At 48.2% G+C, this 17,507-nt stretch overlaps 1 protein-coding gene across 5 annotated transcripts in view; it reads left to right on the forward strand.

Moving 5' to 3' along the window:
- Nucleotides 1-17,507, forward strand: part of LARS2 (leucyl-tRNA synthetase 2, mitochondrial) — a 176,734-nt gene that overhangs the window by 116,868 nt on the left and 42,359 nt on the right. For all 5 annotated transcript variants that reach the window (XR_006199811.1, XM_042929069.1, XM_042929070.1 and 2 more), the window contains 4 exons: nt 1,932-2,047; nt 5,232-5,515; nt 8,944-9,042; nt 12,543-12,680. Coding sequence is in view for 4 of the 5 variants with exons in the window: in XM_042929069.1 (XP_042785003.1) it covers nt 1,932-2,047; nt 5,232-5,515; nt 8,944-9,042; nt 12,543-12,680 (637 nt within the window). In the remaining variant the exon portion in view is untranslated. The remainder of the gene's footprint in view (nt 1-1,931; nt 2,048-5,231; nt 5,516-8,943; nt 9,043-12,542; nt 12,681-17,507) is intronic.

Genomic DNA, 17,507 nt, shown 5'->3' on the forward strand with positions numbered 1-17,507 from the left:
TTTGAAGAACCAGCCAAATAGAAAATGGATATTAAGGCATTCGGGCCATTCCCTTCTGACCATTGGAACCTGGAAAGTGTGTTGCTTGAGGGAAATAATTCCTTCTATTTACTCTTACATATTTTATAATTAGTAAGATTCATTAGTACAATCAGCCAAGATAAACAATAAAAGGACCTCTTGTTGATGTGGCTTTTTGCTTTTACAGGGGGTGAGGGGAGGGGTGTATTTTGAGTCAAATTACCGGCACAGTATTGAAAATTTTGAAAGAAAAAAAAGTCTGATTTTTTTTTTTTTTTTTTTTTAGGATGTGCCTGGAAATAATTTTTCCTGTTGTCTTGAATTCCCACAGTTACATTATTAACATTTTCTAAGTTACTGCTTCTTGCCTTCCAAGAAGAGCAATAGAAATAAAAAAGAGATAAAGTGGTGTTTTTGCCATTTCACCTGCACTTTACAAGTAGCTCATGTCCGGGGCACCTGGGTGGCTCAGTCGGTTAAGCGCCCGGCTTTGGCTCAGGTCATGATCTCACAGCTCATGAGTTCAAGCCCCGTGTCGGGCTCTGTGCTGACAGCTCAGAGCCTGGAGCCTGTTTCGGATTCTGTGTCTCCCTCTCTCTCTGCCTCTCCCCTGTTCTCAGTCTGTCTGTCTCTCTCTCTCAAAAATAAAGATTAAAAATAAAATAGTTCACATCCTGCTGAGCCCCACATAACCCACACTGTGGTCCAGAGCATTCTTTATGTGGTCAAATGAATTTTTTGGCCACAGTGTCTCCTTTCGAACGTTTCTCCTCATTACCCCAAACCATACGCTTTGGGAGGGTAACAAATGGACACTTTCCAGTAATATTTATTGCTTGCCATTTGTCCTCACCCTTCCTTCAAGTCCACTCTGAACATTTGTCTGCCTCGTTAGGTGCTTTTTGTCAGTAATCTCAGCCGGAACACCACAGAACTTTCCATCACACCACGGAGCGTTCTGTCTCGCCAGGGAGCTTTAGGACATGTCTCCCAAACATTAAATCACCCTCGTAGGGTGGTGTTCCAAGGAGGTCACCCGTGGAAATGTGACCGAAAGCACTGTATGTGTTGCCCTTAGTTTTCTCTCCCAGTGGCCACGTGACGCGTCGTGTCTGCAGGGACGTTAGCAGGTGTCACGGCTGACCCTCCAGCAGGAGCTCTCAACCAGGGGCGATTTGGCCACCAGAGGACGTTTGGCAATTCTGCTGTCATTTTTCTGTCACACTCGGGGAATGCTACTGGCAGAGACCAGGGACGCTCCCCAACATCCTGCAGTCCTCGGCACAGCCTCACAGCTAAGTCCAGGAGGCCGGCAGTGCCAGGATTGAGAACCCACCACGGGCAAGCTTGCGTGTATGAATAGCTGAAGCCGACAGTAGGCCTTGGCCCTCTGCATGAGTGATTTACTTATGCTCAACTCCGTCTCCAGGGCATATGTGGGTTGAAGAATAAATTTCTGTTCGGAATGAAGGTACCTTTGCCTTTGGGAACAGAGCCCAGCGTGCAGAAACACAGCTGTCAGCTTTCCACTTCCGGACCGAGTGGATTTTTCCAGGGTGCCCTGAGTCTCGAGAGAATGTCACGGTCCTTGGTCACTGAGGGAATTCAGACAAGAGGCTTCTCCAGATGCTTGTGCTTCCCTGTCTCGGTGACACAAAGCACCCCGAGTCGTGTATTTCAGAATTACAACTCTTTTTGAAGCACAGAAGGAAGACTTTAAGAAGTAGGGGGGTGGGTTTCTCCAAGACGGTGCTCCTTTTTCCCGAGGAATGCGCCGTGGTTTTGTAACTTCTGTAGCTAAAAGAGGGTCTCCCTTGGGAAGCTAAAGCCGAGGGTGTTAGTGCTGTCGATATCTCTGTGACTTGAGCAATTGCAAAGAAGGTGTTCTATGCTTCTCCCCTTCTGAATAGGAATTCCCAGCACCAGCCCAGAGGACGCCAGCTTAGCCCAAACCCTGGGCCTCCCCTACTCCGAAGTCATCGAGACTTTGCCGGATGGCACAGAGAGACTCCGCAACTCTGCTGAGGTGGGTTCCCCATGGCGCGGGCCTGACAGCTTCTCAGATCATGACCTTGGCCTGGATCTGATGAGCTGTTTTCCTTCAGGTGCAGATTACAACCTGCCGTTTCACTCATCCCTACACCTAATGGTCTTGCAGCTTCGTTTCTTAATCTTTGAAAACAAAACAACATTCTTTTTTTCAAGATCTAGAAATTTATCACCTCTAAATCAAGCCTAATCCTAGGTTCGTGGTTATCGTAGTTGTTCTATTTTGGGAATCTCCTGCTGGAAAAAAAAATCTCCCCTTCCGGGAAAACTAATTCCCTGGGAGAGTGACTGAAATTGGCTGTTCTCCCCAGATTATTGACTTGTTTCTACCTCAAGTTGAACTCGCCTATGGAAATGAACACTGAAGTTGAATCGTGTTTATTCATTTGGTCCAGGTTATCTCTTGGCAGGTGGTAGGTCTGGCAGGATTTGACCTCATCCTTGCAGTTGCCCCAGGCCAGGGAGTATGATGGAGGAGGTAGGGTGAGGGCTAAGTGGGAAAGAGCCGAGCTGGTGCTTCTCGAACTTGAGCGCACCCCAGAGTCGATGGGCGCCTCGTTCGGACCCAGAGTGCCTGGCAGATTCTGATTCAGCGGTCCCAGGTAGAACCCAAGAATTTGCACTTCTGGTAAGTTTCAGGTGCTTCCGTTGCTACAACTGATCCAGGATCCATATTTTGAGGATCCCTGGCCCAGAACCTTGCTATTCAAAGTGTGGTCCCCGGACCGGCCGCCCAGGCATCACTTGCCAGATGTGGAGACTCTCAGAGCCCCCTGAGTCTAATAAGATCCCCCATGAGATCTGTGTGCTTATATTGAGGTTTGACTCTTCTGGTTTAGAGCGCTGTTTCTTAAACTTGGCCGCCCTTCAGAAATACCTGGAAAGTGTTTTAAACTACTGATGCTTGAGTCCCACCCCAGAAATTCTGATTTGACGGTTACGGGGTGGGAGGCATGGATCGAACATCAAGCGTGTTCAGAGCTCCCCACGTGATTCTCTTGTGCAGCTGAGTCTGGGAACTGCCGGTGTCACCTAGTGAGTGCCCCCCTGGCCGTGTCTCTGAATCGCCCAGGAGATGCTTACTGGCCCCAGGCAGGGTGATCCTGATTCAGTTAGACCTGGAATTCGGGGATTTTCAGGTTGGGGAGTCCCTGACTATGGGATATCTTGTAGATACGTATACAGATAAACATATACAAAGAATAAGAGTGTGGCCAACTTTTTTTCCTTATGCGAGTGACGTTTTCTGACTTCGTGTGTGTGCCTTCACTTCGTAAACGGTATCCCCAGATGTGAGTCATGCTCTCAGATACGGAACCTTAAACCTTCTCTTCGACCGTGTTGGGGCAGGCTCCCTGGAGGAGGTGCAGAGCCAAAACCAAGGTGCCTGTAGCGGAGCCCTCGATGTCTCAGCAGGGCAAGAAAGGAGGCACTCGTGGCCAAAATTAGGCTTCTGAAGTGCCCAGAGAGATACTCCCTCCTTAGTATGGGACTGACGAGAATGAATGCTCCCTGGCTTGTTCGGATAGGTTCAGGTGGTCCACTGAACCCTCTCCAGGCTCTAGACTGAATATCTAGGACAACAAATGCTTTTGGGCAGGTGGAGGGAGAGCAGGTGGTGAGAGGCTCCTGTCATCCGTGAGCCTCTGGGATGTAAAGACAGTGATTCGTGGAGGAGGTAGACTTCCAAGAGAGCTTGTGATCGTTTGCCCCGTCATCGTGTGATGGCGGGGGTGTGGAGCGTGGAGCGTGAACCTTGCCGTGGTCGCGAGCACTGTGTGTTCTTCAGGAGACCCTGCAGACCCCAAGGATGGGGCTGCTGTTGATAAACAGCTGCACGTATTTCTGCATATGCCTCATGCTCGTAAGCTCCTTGCGGACGGGGGGCAGAGCATAATTATCTTCGTGTCCCCAGTGCCTGGCAGAAGCCTGGCACATAGTAGGTATGCCGGCCATCTTCAGTGAACCATTTCCGGGGTACCCCGAGCCCCCCGTTGGCATTCCATGCCGGCTCCATTCTTACCATTAGTTTGGTTCTGAGAAGGGCATCAGATGAAAAGAGAAATTCTATTCTCAACTTAGAAACATTTTTTTTTAATGTTTAATTTTGAGAGAGGGAGAGATAGAACGTGAGTGGGGGGGGGGGGACAGAGAGAGAGAGAGAGAGAGAGAGAGAGAGACAGAATCCCAAGCAGGCTCCAGGCTCCGAGCCATCAGCCCAGAGCCCAACGCGGGGCTCGAACCCACGAACTGGGAGATCCTGAGCCGAGCCGAAGTCGGACGCTTAACCGACTGCACCACCCGGGCGCCCCTCTCTTTTCCAGTTGTGTTTCACTCTTGCTGTCTCTAAATCGAGAGCATTTAAACAGAGAAGAAGTGGTTCTGGTCCTTCCAGCTGTGGCTCCAATTCGTTCCCCTGCTTTGCCTGAAATTCCTTCGGCTTCAGGATATTGAACCTTTTCTCTTCCAGATTATGTTTCTCCCAACAGGGGACTGGTCATTAGAAATGCATATCATGCAGTTCTTTGTTGGCAGCTCAAAGCATTTGATGTCTGCAGTATCTCGGGGCTCAGGTGATGAGGAGAGCCGCAGAACTCGAGCCGGTTTCCCCGTTAGACACAGTGGACACAGGGCGTGGGGCTGACAGTGCTTTTAGGGGGTCCTCAACAAGGTTTTCACTTCTTTTAAAACCAGAGGGGAAAAAAGTGAACTTTTAGGATTTCAAAATTTCATCCGTTTTCATTCCACACACTCCTAAAATACAATTTTAACAAATTTTTTTCAAGTTTGTTTATTTTGAGAGACAGAGCACAAGCAGGGGAGGGACCGAGAGAAAGAGAGACAGACTCCCAAGCAGGCTCCACCCCATCAGTGCAGAGCCCAGCGCGCGGCTTGAACTCACGAACCGTGAGATCGTGACCTGAGCCGAGATCAAGAGTCAGACGCCTAACCCGATGTGCCACCCAGGTGCCCCATAAAATACAGTCTTTGGTATCATCCTAAGGAGGAAGGGGCCACAAAGATAGAGGCACCTGGGGCTCGTGAAGACACAACATGGCCCTGCACAGACCACACACGAAAGTCGCAGTCTGGTGGCATGGGGGTGGTGACACCTTGTCCCTGTGGAGGGAAGACTAGGATTTCTCTCTTTCCCCTTGCAGTTCACAGGCATGAACCGGCAGGATGCGTTTCTAGCCTTGACCCAGAAAGCCCGGAGGAAGAGAGTCGGTGGAGACGTGACGAGTGACAAACTGAAGGACTGGCTGGTCTCGCGACAGCGGTACTGGGGCACGCCCATCCCCATGGTCCACTGCCCGGCCTGTGGCCCCGTGCCGGTGCCTCTGCAGGATTTGCCCGTGACCTTGCCCCACATCACAGCTTTTACCGGCAAGGGAGGCTCCCCCCTGGCCACGGCTTCGGACTGGGTGAACTGCGCCTGCCCGAGGTAAGGGGTCCCCAGCACCCTGCTGGAGTCTCAGGCTCTCTGCTCCCTTGACCTGGCACTTCGACCAGACTGGAAAGAATATGCTAGGTCTTTCGGGACGTTGGAGAGAAGGGGCTGGAATCTGAGGCCTGGCCACCGGGATGAGCACCCTCTCCTCTCCTCTCTGAGCCAGAAGCAGCAGCGGGTGTCCAGTCACATCCTTGCCAGAAACACCTGGTCCCATTGATGGAAAGCCGTACGTGTTCAGCATAGCTTTGTAAAAGGCCACTTCCTCCCATTTCATATTCCAGAGAGCTTCTTGGAAGCAGAGAAAATGGTGTCTCCTCTCTGCCTTGGTTTTCCCACCAAGAGGCTTGGTAGCAATGGAGATTTTCTCATAAGTAGCAGCGTGGTAGCTACGAGGGTGTGCATGCTGAGGGGTTTCGCTCTTTAATATACTGAAACACCTGCTCGTTTTGGAAGTAGGATTGTTTCACTGTTCGTTCCCCGGCGTATCTCAGATGTGATTTTTGTGATACCAGACCGGCTGATGAAGCAAATAGGTAACGAGTACCGGCTGTGTATCTTCCTGCTTCCTTCTGTGGAGAAGCCATTTTTTTCTGGGCCTTACAGATCGCGATGAGGGTGTTAAAATGTAGTCCTCTGCCAGTACAGAGCTGAATTACGAGGTTGGTAATCAGGGAACCATAGTACGGTTGCAGGGCCCAAGCTCGGGAGTCGGACAGTAACGGGTCCAAGGCCTGGCCCTGCCTCCTAACTAGCCATGCGGCCTTGGAAAGTCACTTAACTTCTCTGAGCTTCGGTTTTCTTATCAGAAACTAAACCCCCTCGAAGGGCCGCTCGGGAGACTAGAATTGAGACATGTAATCCTGCACAGTGACCCTTACCAGTCAGGGAATGGAAGTGTTACCACTGTCCTCCTGGGTTCTCACCCAGCTGGTTTTAAGATAAGGCTTGTGGGCAGGAACATAGGGAGCTCTGGGTCTTGTTGGGGTAGAAACGTGGGCTCCAGGAGAAGCCAGCACACCCTCCGTATTGATAAGCGGTGACAAAAGGGTCTCTCTGCCGGAGACACTGGTGGCCTTCGGCGCACCAGCTGCAGCAGCCCAGGGCCCTTGCGGTGGGGAGACGGTTTCCTCCCCTGGCTGTGGATTCCTGGAGGTCAGAGCGCAGGTCTTTGGTATTGGTCCAGGCTCCCTGGGCGATTCTAGTGAGCATCTTGGGCTGACAGTCACGGAACCAGCGTGTCCAGTGGTAAGGACCGCAGGTGCCCGAGTCCAACAGGTGTGGAGTCCTTACTCTTGAGCTCCAAGACCTTGGGCAGATTGCTGAACCTGTCTGGACTTCGGTTACTCGGTTACTGCAGAATGGGGACATGAGTAGTACCTACCTCATAATCCCCAGGGTTCCCAGGATTAAATGAGAGAATGCCTAGGAAGCATTGGGCTCATTGCCTGCCACCCACCCCCGCCCTCGTTAGTACCGCTGGCGCTCCTAATGACAATACCATTGTCACTGTCACCAGCACCTGTCTCTCCCACTTACCAAGTAGCCTGGCCACATCACCAGCTTTTCGTGTCGGTCATAAAATATGTTGGTGTCCTCAAGTCCAACGTGACCACTAAAAAGAAAATCGACCTGGCAAGTTGTAGGCGGACATTCCTCCTTTGATCAGTTGAGCCCTGAATTTTCTTCCTGACTTGTACACCTGCACTAATAGTGTGGGAGAATAAGGAATTTTTGTGTTGTAATTATTTCCCCAAATAGTGTCTACGTTCTGGTTGATTGCTTTCCAACTAAAAAGATCTGGCTTTAACTTAGAGATGTGCTGTTGAGGTCGGCGGCTTCTAGTAGCCCTGGGCGGTAGGAAACAGGATTCCCTCGGGCTCTCTCCCCTAAACATCTGCCCCCAGGGCCCACCGCTGTCGCCAGAGGGAGGCCCCTGTGAGTCCCAGAGCCCCGCCAGATCTGGGGCTTCTGTCTCTCTGCTCAGCTTCTATTTAATAAGCAGGAGCTTGGGGGGTGGGGGGTGGTGGTGGTGATGGCTGTCTCCTTCAGTACTATTTGTAAAGGCAGTATGAACTGCTTCACAGATGCAAGCTCTAAATGCAAGCCTTCTTTTATTTTTAAATTAAAAGCAGACTCATGCCCTTGCATGCAAAATGAGCAGAAGATTCATCAGATCCTCTCGAGGTTCCTCACGTCCCTCTTCAAAATCTCCCAAGAACCCCCAAGGACTCCGACTGCCAGAAGGGCAGCTATTTAGAAGGGTGGTTGGTCCTACATCTATGTCTCAAAAGGCAGAGCCTGGAGTCAGAACTGTGTTCTCTAGCAGTCTTTCTCACTGCCACACAGGGCTCCTGTTCGCAGCTGGTGATAAATGGCGCGACCCATCACTGCTGATCCGAGCCTGGAGGAGTCTTCGGGGGTGGGGGCAGGGAGGCTGAGCCCTTCCTAGGCTAGGCCAGACTAAGGGCGCCCTCTCTCGGGTTCCTGCAAGTTGTAGGATTTTTGCACCCGGTTTGTGTGGTTCCGTGGGCCCATCACACTGGGCACGTGCTTCGGAACTGGTTCAGCCGTTGGGCCCTTGTGGAACCTTAGTCCTCCCCAGGCATCCCCATCTCGAGAATTGCTTTTTCTTTTCAGCCCTTCACACTCCAAGGATCTCACTTCATTTGCTTTCTTGAATGGTAGGGCTATCTTTACCCTTCTGCATCCCATCCTTCAGCAGGAGGTGTGTTGGAGGGGAGCTTCTGATTTGTGGCGTTTGCCAATTTCTATAGTGTACGTACTTCTGCAAGGGCTAGGTTCGGGCTACTGTCTCGACATGACTTGTCACCGAGTCGGGAAGACGTGTGAACAGTTGATTCTCACAAGCCGGTATGACAGGTGGCCCCAGCACGCCACTGCCTTTGGACCTCCAAGGTGACCTCTCTTTCCAAGGTTTCGAATTCTGCACCCCTGGCCCTAGTAGAGATAGGGAAAACCCAAGTTTATTCTTTAGCACATCTACATTTGGTTTTCAACTTCTCTTTATAAGTCGATTTCCTTCCCAAGTATCATAAACTAGGCATTGGCTGAAGGCGATCTTGACACGCCTAAAATAGAAGTTAACGTGCAAAAGAGACCCTCCGGGCTTATCCTCTTAGGTTGTTAGATTTTCTACCAGGTAAAATTCAGACAAGTGGAGAATAACGCTTTTACTTGGTGAAGGTTTAAATTTTTATTCGTAAATTTCTGCAAAACATCATGTACCGAACAATACAAAAGGAGAGTATCCTCTGAATTACCAATCCATGATGAAGCATTGTTCTTGGGACATTCTAAATTGATATTCAGTTGTCATCGCTTTCCCAAAAGCTGGTGGAAAAACTGCATTAAAATTTAAAAATTTTGAAAGAAACTGATGAACTTCCTTTATTTTTTAGGTGCAGGGGAGCCGCCAAGAGAGAGACAGACACAATGGATACCTTTGTTGATTCTGCTTGGTACTACTTTAGATATACCGACCCGCAGAATGCTCACAGGTAAAGCCTTGCTGAATCCTTTGAGCACGTGTCAGTTTGGGTCCTCCAAGAAGCAGACACCAAGATAGAGTCATAGGTGCAAGAGATTTACTGAGGGCAGCGCCTGAAAGGTTGGGGGGAAAGGGGAGCAGGAGCTGGTGGGGAGAGCCCTTATAGACCACAGTGCGGGTCCCATGCCCGAGAGGGGAGTGGGAGGAAGGAAGGAGGGTTGCGGCGGAAGAGTCTCAGACCACAGTGCAGCTCTGAGAAAGTCTTAGCCAGGCCGCCAGGGAGCCCCGAGCAAAGGTTATCCAGGAGAAAGTCCCAAGTCCGTCAGTGAGAAATAAGCCCACTGACCCAATCAAAGGAGGCACTCGGAGACTTGGAGCACCATGAAGCGAGGCTTAAATCAACATTCAGCGTTCTTGCAAGAGCAGGTGTCTGATAGAAGGGCATGCTAGGGGGCGGTCACAGCAGACAATTTATCTCCTAGCCTGCAAGTCCCTCCCCTGGTTCCTCATTGGCTGAGCACTACAGAGGCAAGTCCCTCCCCTGGTTCCTCATTGGCTGAGTACTACAGAAGTTACCCCCTTACTGGGGGTGGGGCGAATGCCCATGTAAGGCAAAAAGTAGTTCTGATTGGAACAAACGTACTTTCTCTGAAGTGACACAGAGACTTTTAGTCCCTTCTTTGTTCTTTGGAGCATGCTCATTGCAAAGCCCGCAAAAATAAGACTGAGAAACAGTGAGGGGAAGAAGAACCCGGAAGTGAAGCGTCCAAGGGTTTGGACTCCATTATGGAGTGGGGGTGGGGGGCTGATATATACTTGCAGTAGGTTGTAAACCTACTGTTAGCTAGACAGCACAGCTTTTATTTGGTATTGAATCCTCTCCCTTACTTCTTACATCCCCTCCCTCTGGGAGAGCAGGGGCTGTAGGGATACTGAATGGTCCCAAAGGCACACCGCCTGGAAGCCGCTGGTCAACTGCTCGCCTTGACGCCGGCTCTCATAAGCGAGTGTGTCAGATTATTAAATTAGATTCTTCGCAGCCAAGCAAGCCCCAAGTACAAGAAAAATTAAAAAACAGACGAAGGAAGAAAATTCTGTCACAATACCCTTCTTGGCCCTGTGGTGAACTGCGTTGTAGGGTTATTACGATGTAATGTTTTACTTAACCGGAAGTAATGATGGGAGGGAAGGAAGTAGGGAGTGTGAGAGAGCTAGGGAGCATTGCCCCTGGTCACATACACTCGGTCATTTCTAAAATCGATAAATCAATAAAGGGTGGAATTGCCGGAAGAAATGGCTACAAGAATTCCAAGTGGCTAAGGGCGAGGCGGGGTGGTGCTCATGAAGGCAGGGGGCCAGAGACCAGTGTTGAAATCGCAGACCTCTCGGTACTGCCTGAGTTTTCAGCCCTGTGCGTGTTTCTTAGGCAAAGAGAAATAAATGAATAAGGGAAAGAGCCGTAGGGAGAGAGGGTAAAGAGAATGAGCGAAAGAAGGCTGTCGCAGAGCACTTAAGATCGCAGCCACCATGCATCAAAGACCTCGGCAGGCTGCTGTCATCCTCAGGAGAACCATTGCTCTCCAGCCCCATAGTCTGCATATCAGAACACCCCCCCTCCTTTTCCTTCACTGGTTGCAAAAGAATACATTTCCAGCGAGGTGGGTCCTCTGGCCCTCCCCATGCCAGAGTCCCGCCCTGCGAGATGGCCAGTCTGTAATTTGAGTTCAGGCCATCCAGGAATAAGCGGACCCTGAGTAAACCATAGCCGGCAAAGCCACGATGCCCGGGGACTGCCGCGGCTGGGAAGAGGGCCCCTTTCCTGGCTCTTCCTTCTAGAAGGAGCTGTTGGCACGATCCGTGCCAGTAGCAGCTGCTCAGAATGCCAGGGCCGTCAGGCTCTACCTGTCAGGATGTTTAAGGAAAACCTTCTTACAGAGGATGAAAGCTCTACATCAGCGCAGACCCTTGATTGGCGAGAGAAGCCTCTGGGGCCTTCACAGCCCCCCGATCTGGGAACACCCTTTAGCACATCATAAGAACGCAGCTGGTAGTTTTAGCATGGCTTGAGTGCTTACCGCCTGGCTTCCGGGGTAAATCCTGGGGCAGTGGCTACTTTCCATGTCTTAATGCACCCCACACTCGTGTTCCCGAGGAGTCTCACCCTTGACCTCCCTTTCTCTTCTGGCACATGGATCGGCAGCTGGATTTTTCTGAGGAACCGTTATTCACAAAGAACAAAAATCGTTTGAGTTTTACCAGAATTCTGGCATGGTGACTGGAGAAAACCCGGCTGCGTGAAGGTGCGAATGCGGGCGGTTGGCCAGGTTTACCTGCCGAGCGGCAGGCTCTGTCTTGCGGCCTGAGCCGAGTCCGTGCTGGGGGAGAAAAATTGCTTTGAGGTGTAGGAAAGAGAATTCACCCATATTTGAAACCACGGAGTACAGATCCTCCGAAGGCAGAGGTTTACTTCATTGGATGAGCTCAAGGAAGCACATTATCTTGGGGTTAAAGGTCCTCAGCCAGGGGTGCCTGGGTGGCTCCGGTCAGTTAAGCGTCCGACCTCAGCTCAGGTCATGATCTCGTGGTTCGTGGGTCCGAGCCCTGTGTCTCGCTCTGTGCTGACAGCTCAGAGCCTGGAGCCTGCTTCGGATTCTGCGTCTCCCTTGCTCTCTGCCCCTTGCACTCTGTGTGTGTCTCTCTCTCAAAGATAAATAAACATTCAAAAAAGGTAAAGGTCCTCAGCCAGCTCTGCTCCCCTCCCCACGACACACGCACATGCACACCCACACACACCTCTGCATACTCACAGACTCCCCCCTTCAGGGTCCCAGCCAGAAAATAGAAGTAGTACTTTCTTTACTCCCAGGGAGTATGAGGAGGCCTTTCTTGTAGGATCTCTGTCACTGATAGCATCCGTTAGGTGAGAGAGAGATGTTGGCCCGATTTTGTGATGGTTACCCTAACTATGCTCCTTGCACGCAGGAGACCGTATACAGGCTCTCGCTGACTATCTGTGTTTTAACGCTTCTTTTAAAAGTCAGACAGAATTCCTGTTTTAAAATGTACATGTAGTGTCTACCTATTAATCTCCTCGTAAATGCCATATTGCCCCCTGTTGGTAAGAACTCACACATCCCAGTTGCCTTATCGGAATAAAAACTAAAACATAAATCCACATATTCAAATATGCATTTTACAGAAATACCTCTTTCCCAGAAATACCTTTTTTTGCTGCTATGTTTTCCTCTTGTCTCCATTTTACATGGAAATCTGCATTCGTTAAATTGTCAGCAGCAACTTCTGAAACAGTTTTTATATAAAGTTTCTGAATTTGACACGGACCTTTCCTTTAGTAGATAAGTTGTTCTCTTACAATATTTTTGAAAAGAAAACAAGTGTTTCTCTGACATAATCTGTTTCAGGGCGTATGCAGATTACAGTGCGTCTGTCTGATTTATGTAATTGAGGCAAAGTGGGTTTCTAAAAAACGACCGTTTCTCTTTCTTCCAGCCCTTTTAACGCCGCCTTGGCAGATTACTGGATGCCTGTGGATTTGTACATCGGAGGGAAGGAACATGCTGTCATGCACTTGTTCTACGCGAGATTCTTCAGTCATTTTTGCCATGATCAAAACATGGTCAAGCACAGGTGAGTATTTATCCTCCTTTGCAAGAGAACTTGGTTCCGTGAACGACAACCGAAAGCAGGTGCCAGTTCTTCCGGGGACCAAGGTAAATGGAGGTCGTGGCAGACTTCCGGGTTTCAAGTGTACTTCGGAGGTCACTGTCAGCCTTCGCCACGTGAAGTGCCATTTCTGTTGCTTCGTTTCACTTCTAGCCTGTGAGATTGCAGGTTCGCACAGAATCTTGCCCTCAGCTCTTGTCTGTTTAGCGGAGTTAGGTAACTGAGCCGTTTACTTGTGAGGCAGAGACAAGCAGCTCATAATGCTGCGTGGCTTTTTACAGTGTCTCGTTTCAGGTGGTGTTTATCATCTGGCCACACTCGATGTAAGCTCTTTTTCTAAGCCTGACTGAATCCTGCCTGGATAGATGACTCTGAGAAAAGCAGATAATGGATTAAAGCTGGGGAATCTCATTGTAAATCCATTGATAAATTTTCTTCCTATTGGCCTATAACCTATTCCCCATTATGGTCAGCAAGGTATATGTGCGCTTTTCCCCCCATGAAATACGTCATATGTATGTATATGTGTATACGTCATATATATATATATATATATGTATATACGTATACGTATATATACAATATTGCATGTACATATGATATATGTATGTATATATTGTATAATGTCTTATACAATTCAAAGAATAAAGTGAACATCCCTGCACCCTCCTTCTCAGTTTGAGAAAGAGTACTCCAGTCCCTTAGAACACCCAGGGTCCCCTACCCAGTCTTACTCTGTCCCTAACTCACCGCCCCTCCCCTGGCCAGCCCCTATCCTGCATTATTCACTTGCTTCTCTTTATAAATTTATCACCTCTGTATGTAGTTTTGAAACAGTGCGTGTTTTTTGGTTTTCTTGTGTGTGAGCTTTATATGCGTAGCATCATATTTCGTGTATTCCCTCTCGCTTTCCTCGCTCAGCATCTTTGGGGGCTCATCCACACTGGTGCACAGAGTTACGTTGCGTTTCTGTTTCCCCGCTGTGTGGTATTCGCTCACGTGGCGTGGAATTTCCAGCACAGAACACAGTTTATGTGTCCATCCGCCACTCGTGGCTGGTGGAGTGTTTTGTGCAACGATGAGCCAAGCCAGACGGTGAGTGTTCCGGTACGTATTTGCTGACATACATGTGTCAGCACGTGTCTGGCGTGTGTCCCTGAGAGCCGAGCTCCTGAGCCGCGGGGTATGCACGTGCCCGACCTCACTCAGGAACACCCCGCTTGTTTTCAGACTTGCTCATGCGAGCAGAGATGAGGTCCCCATCACCGCAGGGCTCCTTCACGTCCACGTTGGTTACGTGATGGATCCGTTTGTGGGTCACGGTTGAAATGAGAGACATTGCGCACTCAGTGAAGCTTAGCAGTTACCAACGTGTCTAGGGGACCGGTGTGTTTTCCCTTCCGGTAAATCCCTATCTGTGTCCTTTATGCGTTGCTGGGTTGTCTTCTATTGACTGTAGGACCTTTGAAAATATTCTGGATGCTAATCCTTTTCCAGCTATATGTATTGCAAGTATTTTTTCCCGGGTCTCAATTTCTCTAATTTTTATGGTGTCTTTTGGCGAGTAGAAACTCTGAAGTTAATGCAGTAAATTTTAATGATTTTTTTTTCTTTAGGGCTGTTTGTTGCTTTTAGTGTCTCAGAGCCCTCAGTGGACCAGTCCACGCATTGCCTTGCTGATCTTTAGTTGCCTCTCCATCAATGTCATGTTTCTGTGTATGTATACAAGGGCCTGTTTATAGGATCTTTATTCTGTCTGTTGGTTCGTTTGCTTTTTGCTCTGCTCGTTATTTATTGGCTCTGTTATTGTAATTTTACAAGTCTTACTGTCTGGTAAGGGTAGTCCTTCTACTTTGTTCTTTTTCTTTAGGAATAGCTTGGCTGTGATCAAATCTTTTGCCCTTCCATATGAATTTTAGACTCACCCTGTCACATTCCACAAAAATATCTATTGGGAGTTCAATGCAATGGCACGGAGTCTGGATACTTACTGATAGCTTTTCTCACTCTTCCTTTTTTTTCTTTTAAATTTTTTAAATGTTCATTTTTGAGCAAGAGAGAGAGAGAGAGAGACAGAGCATGAGCAGGGGAGGGACAGAGAGAGAGGGAGACACAGAATCTGAGGCAGGCTCCAGGCTCTGAGCCGTCAGCCCAGAGCCTGACGCGGGGCTCGAACTCACGAACCGTGAGATCGTGACTTGAGCCGAAGTCGGACGCTCAACCGACTGAGCCACCCAAGTGCCCCCTCACTCTTCCTTTTTATGTCTCTGACCTTAACATCTGAAATTATTTCCCCTTTATCTGAAATATATATTTTAGAATATCTTTCATGCTCTTTAGTGAAGGTCCATCTATTAGCTTTTATTTGATATTTCAACCTCATTTCTTAGTTTCCCAGCTCAGTGACACCTTTAAAACAATTCTTTTTTTATAACTTGTCTGGCTTTTTCACTTATTTATCAGCAGGACAATAATTTAGGTTATTTTGTCTGCCATACCATCAGGAGCATAATTCCTGGGTTTGTTTTCAATTACGGTTGTATTTTGTTTTTTGTATCTTTAATTCAGCATCTGTTACACTATTTGTTTTTAATGTGTATTTATTTGTTTTGAGAGAGAGAGCACACTCATTCATGGGAGGGGCAGGGAAACAGGGAATCCTATGCGGGCTCCACGCTTACGCAGTGCAGAGGCCGACCTGGGGCTCGAACTCACAACCCGTGAGATCACAGCCTGAGCTGAAATCAAGAGCCAGACGCTTAACTGACTAAGCCACCCAGGCACCCCCTAGACTATTTTTTAATTGCAGGGAAAAAAAGGGAAAAAAAAAATCTGATGATCTCTTTGTCCAGATAACCCATGTTAACAACTTAAAAATACAAAATAATAAAGTAATGCATGTCTAAGGTTAAGAGTTTTTTTCTTAACTGCACAGAAACTGAACATCGAAGTCTCACTCCCTGCAGGCCACCCTCCACCCCTCCCCCCTCAACCTGTTAATGGCTTCTTTTGGTCTCTTCCAGAAAAACATTTTGCATTACCTCCATGTTTCTGTTGATAGACTTATTTCTAAAACGTGGCATATATTACACACGTGCCTTTTTGCTTTTTTGATTTAATAACGTATCCTAGTGATCTTTCTACATCAGCATGTGCCGACCCCCCATCCTTTGTAATTTATGCACAGTACCCCATCATAATGGATCTCCCTGATTTATGTAAGCAATCACCTATTTTTCCAATTGCTATTACAAAAAAAAAAAAAAAAAAAGAGTCAGGTGACTCTCACTGTCTGTGTTCTCAGCTGGTATTTGGGTTTATATCTGTAAGTCCAAGTCCCGACATGAAAATGCTGGGTCAAAGGATATGTGTTTTTAAAATTTTGATATGTAAAAAATATATTACTTTAAAAATCTCAGGGGCTCCTGGGTGGCTCAGTCGGTTAAGCGTCCAACTTCGACTCACGTCATGATCTCGTGGTTCGTGAGTTCAAGCCCCGCGTCCAGCTCTGTCCTGCTTCAGATTTTGTGTCTCCCCCTCTCTCCGCCCCTCCCCCGCTCATGCTCTGTCTCTCTCTCAAAAAGAAATAAACACGAAAAAAAATTTTTTTAATCAAAAAATAAAGAAAGAAGAGAAAGGAAAGAAATGTCTGTACAGACTCTAAGGGAAAAAAAAGACCAACTTATTTAAAATCTGTTAATAGAACTTTGTGCGTCGCCGCAAACCTTCTGTAGAGCTTGGCGATCGCCTTGTACAAATATCTGACCTACATCATATATCTTCTATCTTGCTAGTCAAGAGCATGGCTATATATAGATGTATGTGTGTGTGTGTATTTGAATGTATAAAGGATATTTGACTTAAGCATATCTGTTTGTAGAGTGCCTGGGTGGGTCAGTCGGTTGAGTGTCCCAACTTCGGTTCAGGTCGTGATCTCATGGTTCGTGGGTTCGAGCCCCGCATTGGGCTCTGGGCTGACAGCTCGGAGCCTGCAGCCTGCTTCATATTCTGTGTGTGTCTCTCTCTGTGCCCCTCCCCTGCTCATGCTCTGTCTCTCTCTCTCAAAAACAAGTAAACATGAAAAATAAATAAATATCTCTAGTAACGCAGACTACAGTCTAGTTTCTGCAAAATGAAGCATTATGAAAGCCCCCTCCCTTCACCCCCCTCAGACCTGCTCCCTCTCTCTGTGCACACACGCACAGATTAAGAGTCTATGGTACACTGGGGCGCCTGGATGGCGCAGTCGGTTAAGCGTCCGACTTCAGCCAGGTCACGATCTCGCGGTCCGTGAGTTCGAGCCCCGCGTCAGGCTCTGGGCTGATGGCTCGGAGCCTGGAGCCTGTTTCCGATTCTGTGTCTCCCTCTCTCTCTGCCCCTCCCCCGTTCATGCTCTGTCTCTCTCTGTCCCAAAAATAAATTAAAAAAAAAAAAAAAAAAAAAAGTCTATGGTACAGAAAACACATTTAGTTTATACATCAAATTAAATGCTGAAAATAATTTTCTTCTCATTAGTCCCAGAGCCCTTCATGTGTCAAAATAAACTGATTGCATCAGAAGGACAGTGAATACATTAACAGCATTAAGCCTCAGTCGGAATGTTTGTGCCTTGAGACTTTTCCCATTCTGCCTTGAATTTCTTCTCTGTGGAAACTTCTTTACCTCATCAGATAAAACTTACCCGTGAGGATGGGAATTGTGTCCTGTTGCTGTGACAGTATCGTGGAGACTGTACATTCTCAGTGGATATTTGTTTAAACTGAGTTTAAGCCCTTGATATAAACAGATAAA

The sequence above is a fragment of the Panthera leo genome, chromosome A2, assembly GCF_018350215.1.
Source record: "Panthera leo isolate Ple1 chromosome A2, P.leo_Ple1_pat1.1, whole genome shotgun sequence".
Classification (NCBI taxonomy): domain Eukaryota; kingdom Metazoa; phylum Chordata; class Mammalia; order Carnivora; family Felidae; genus Panthera; species Panthera leo.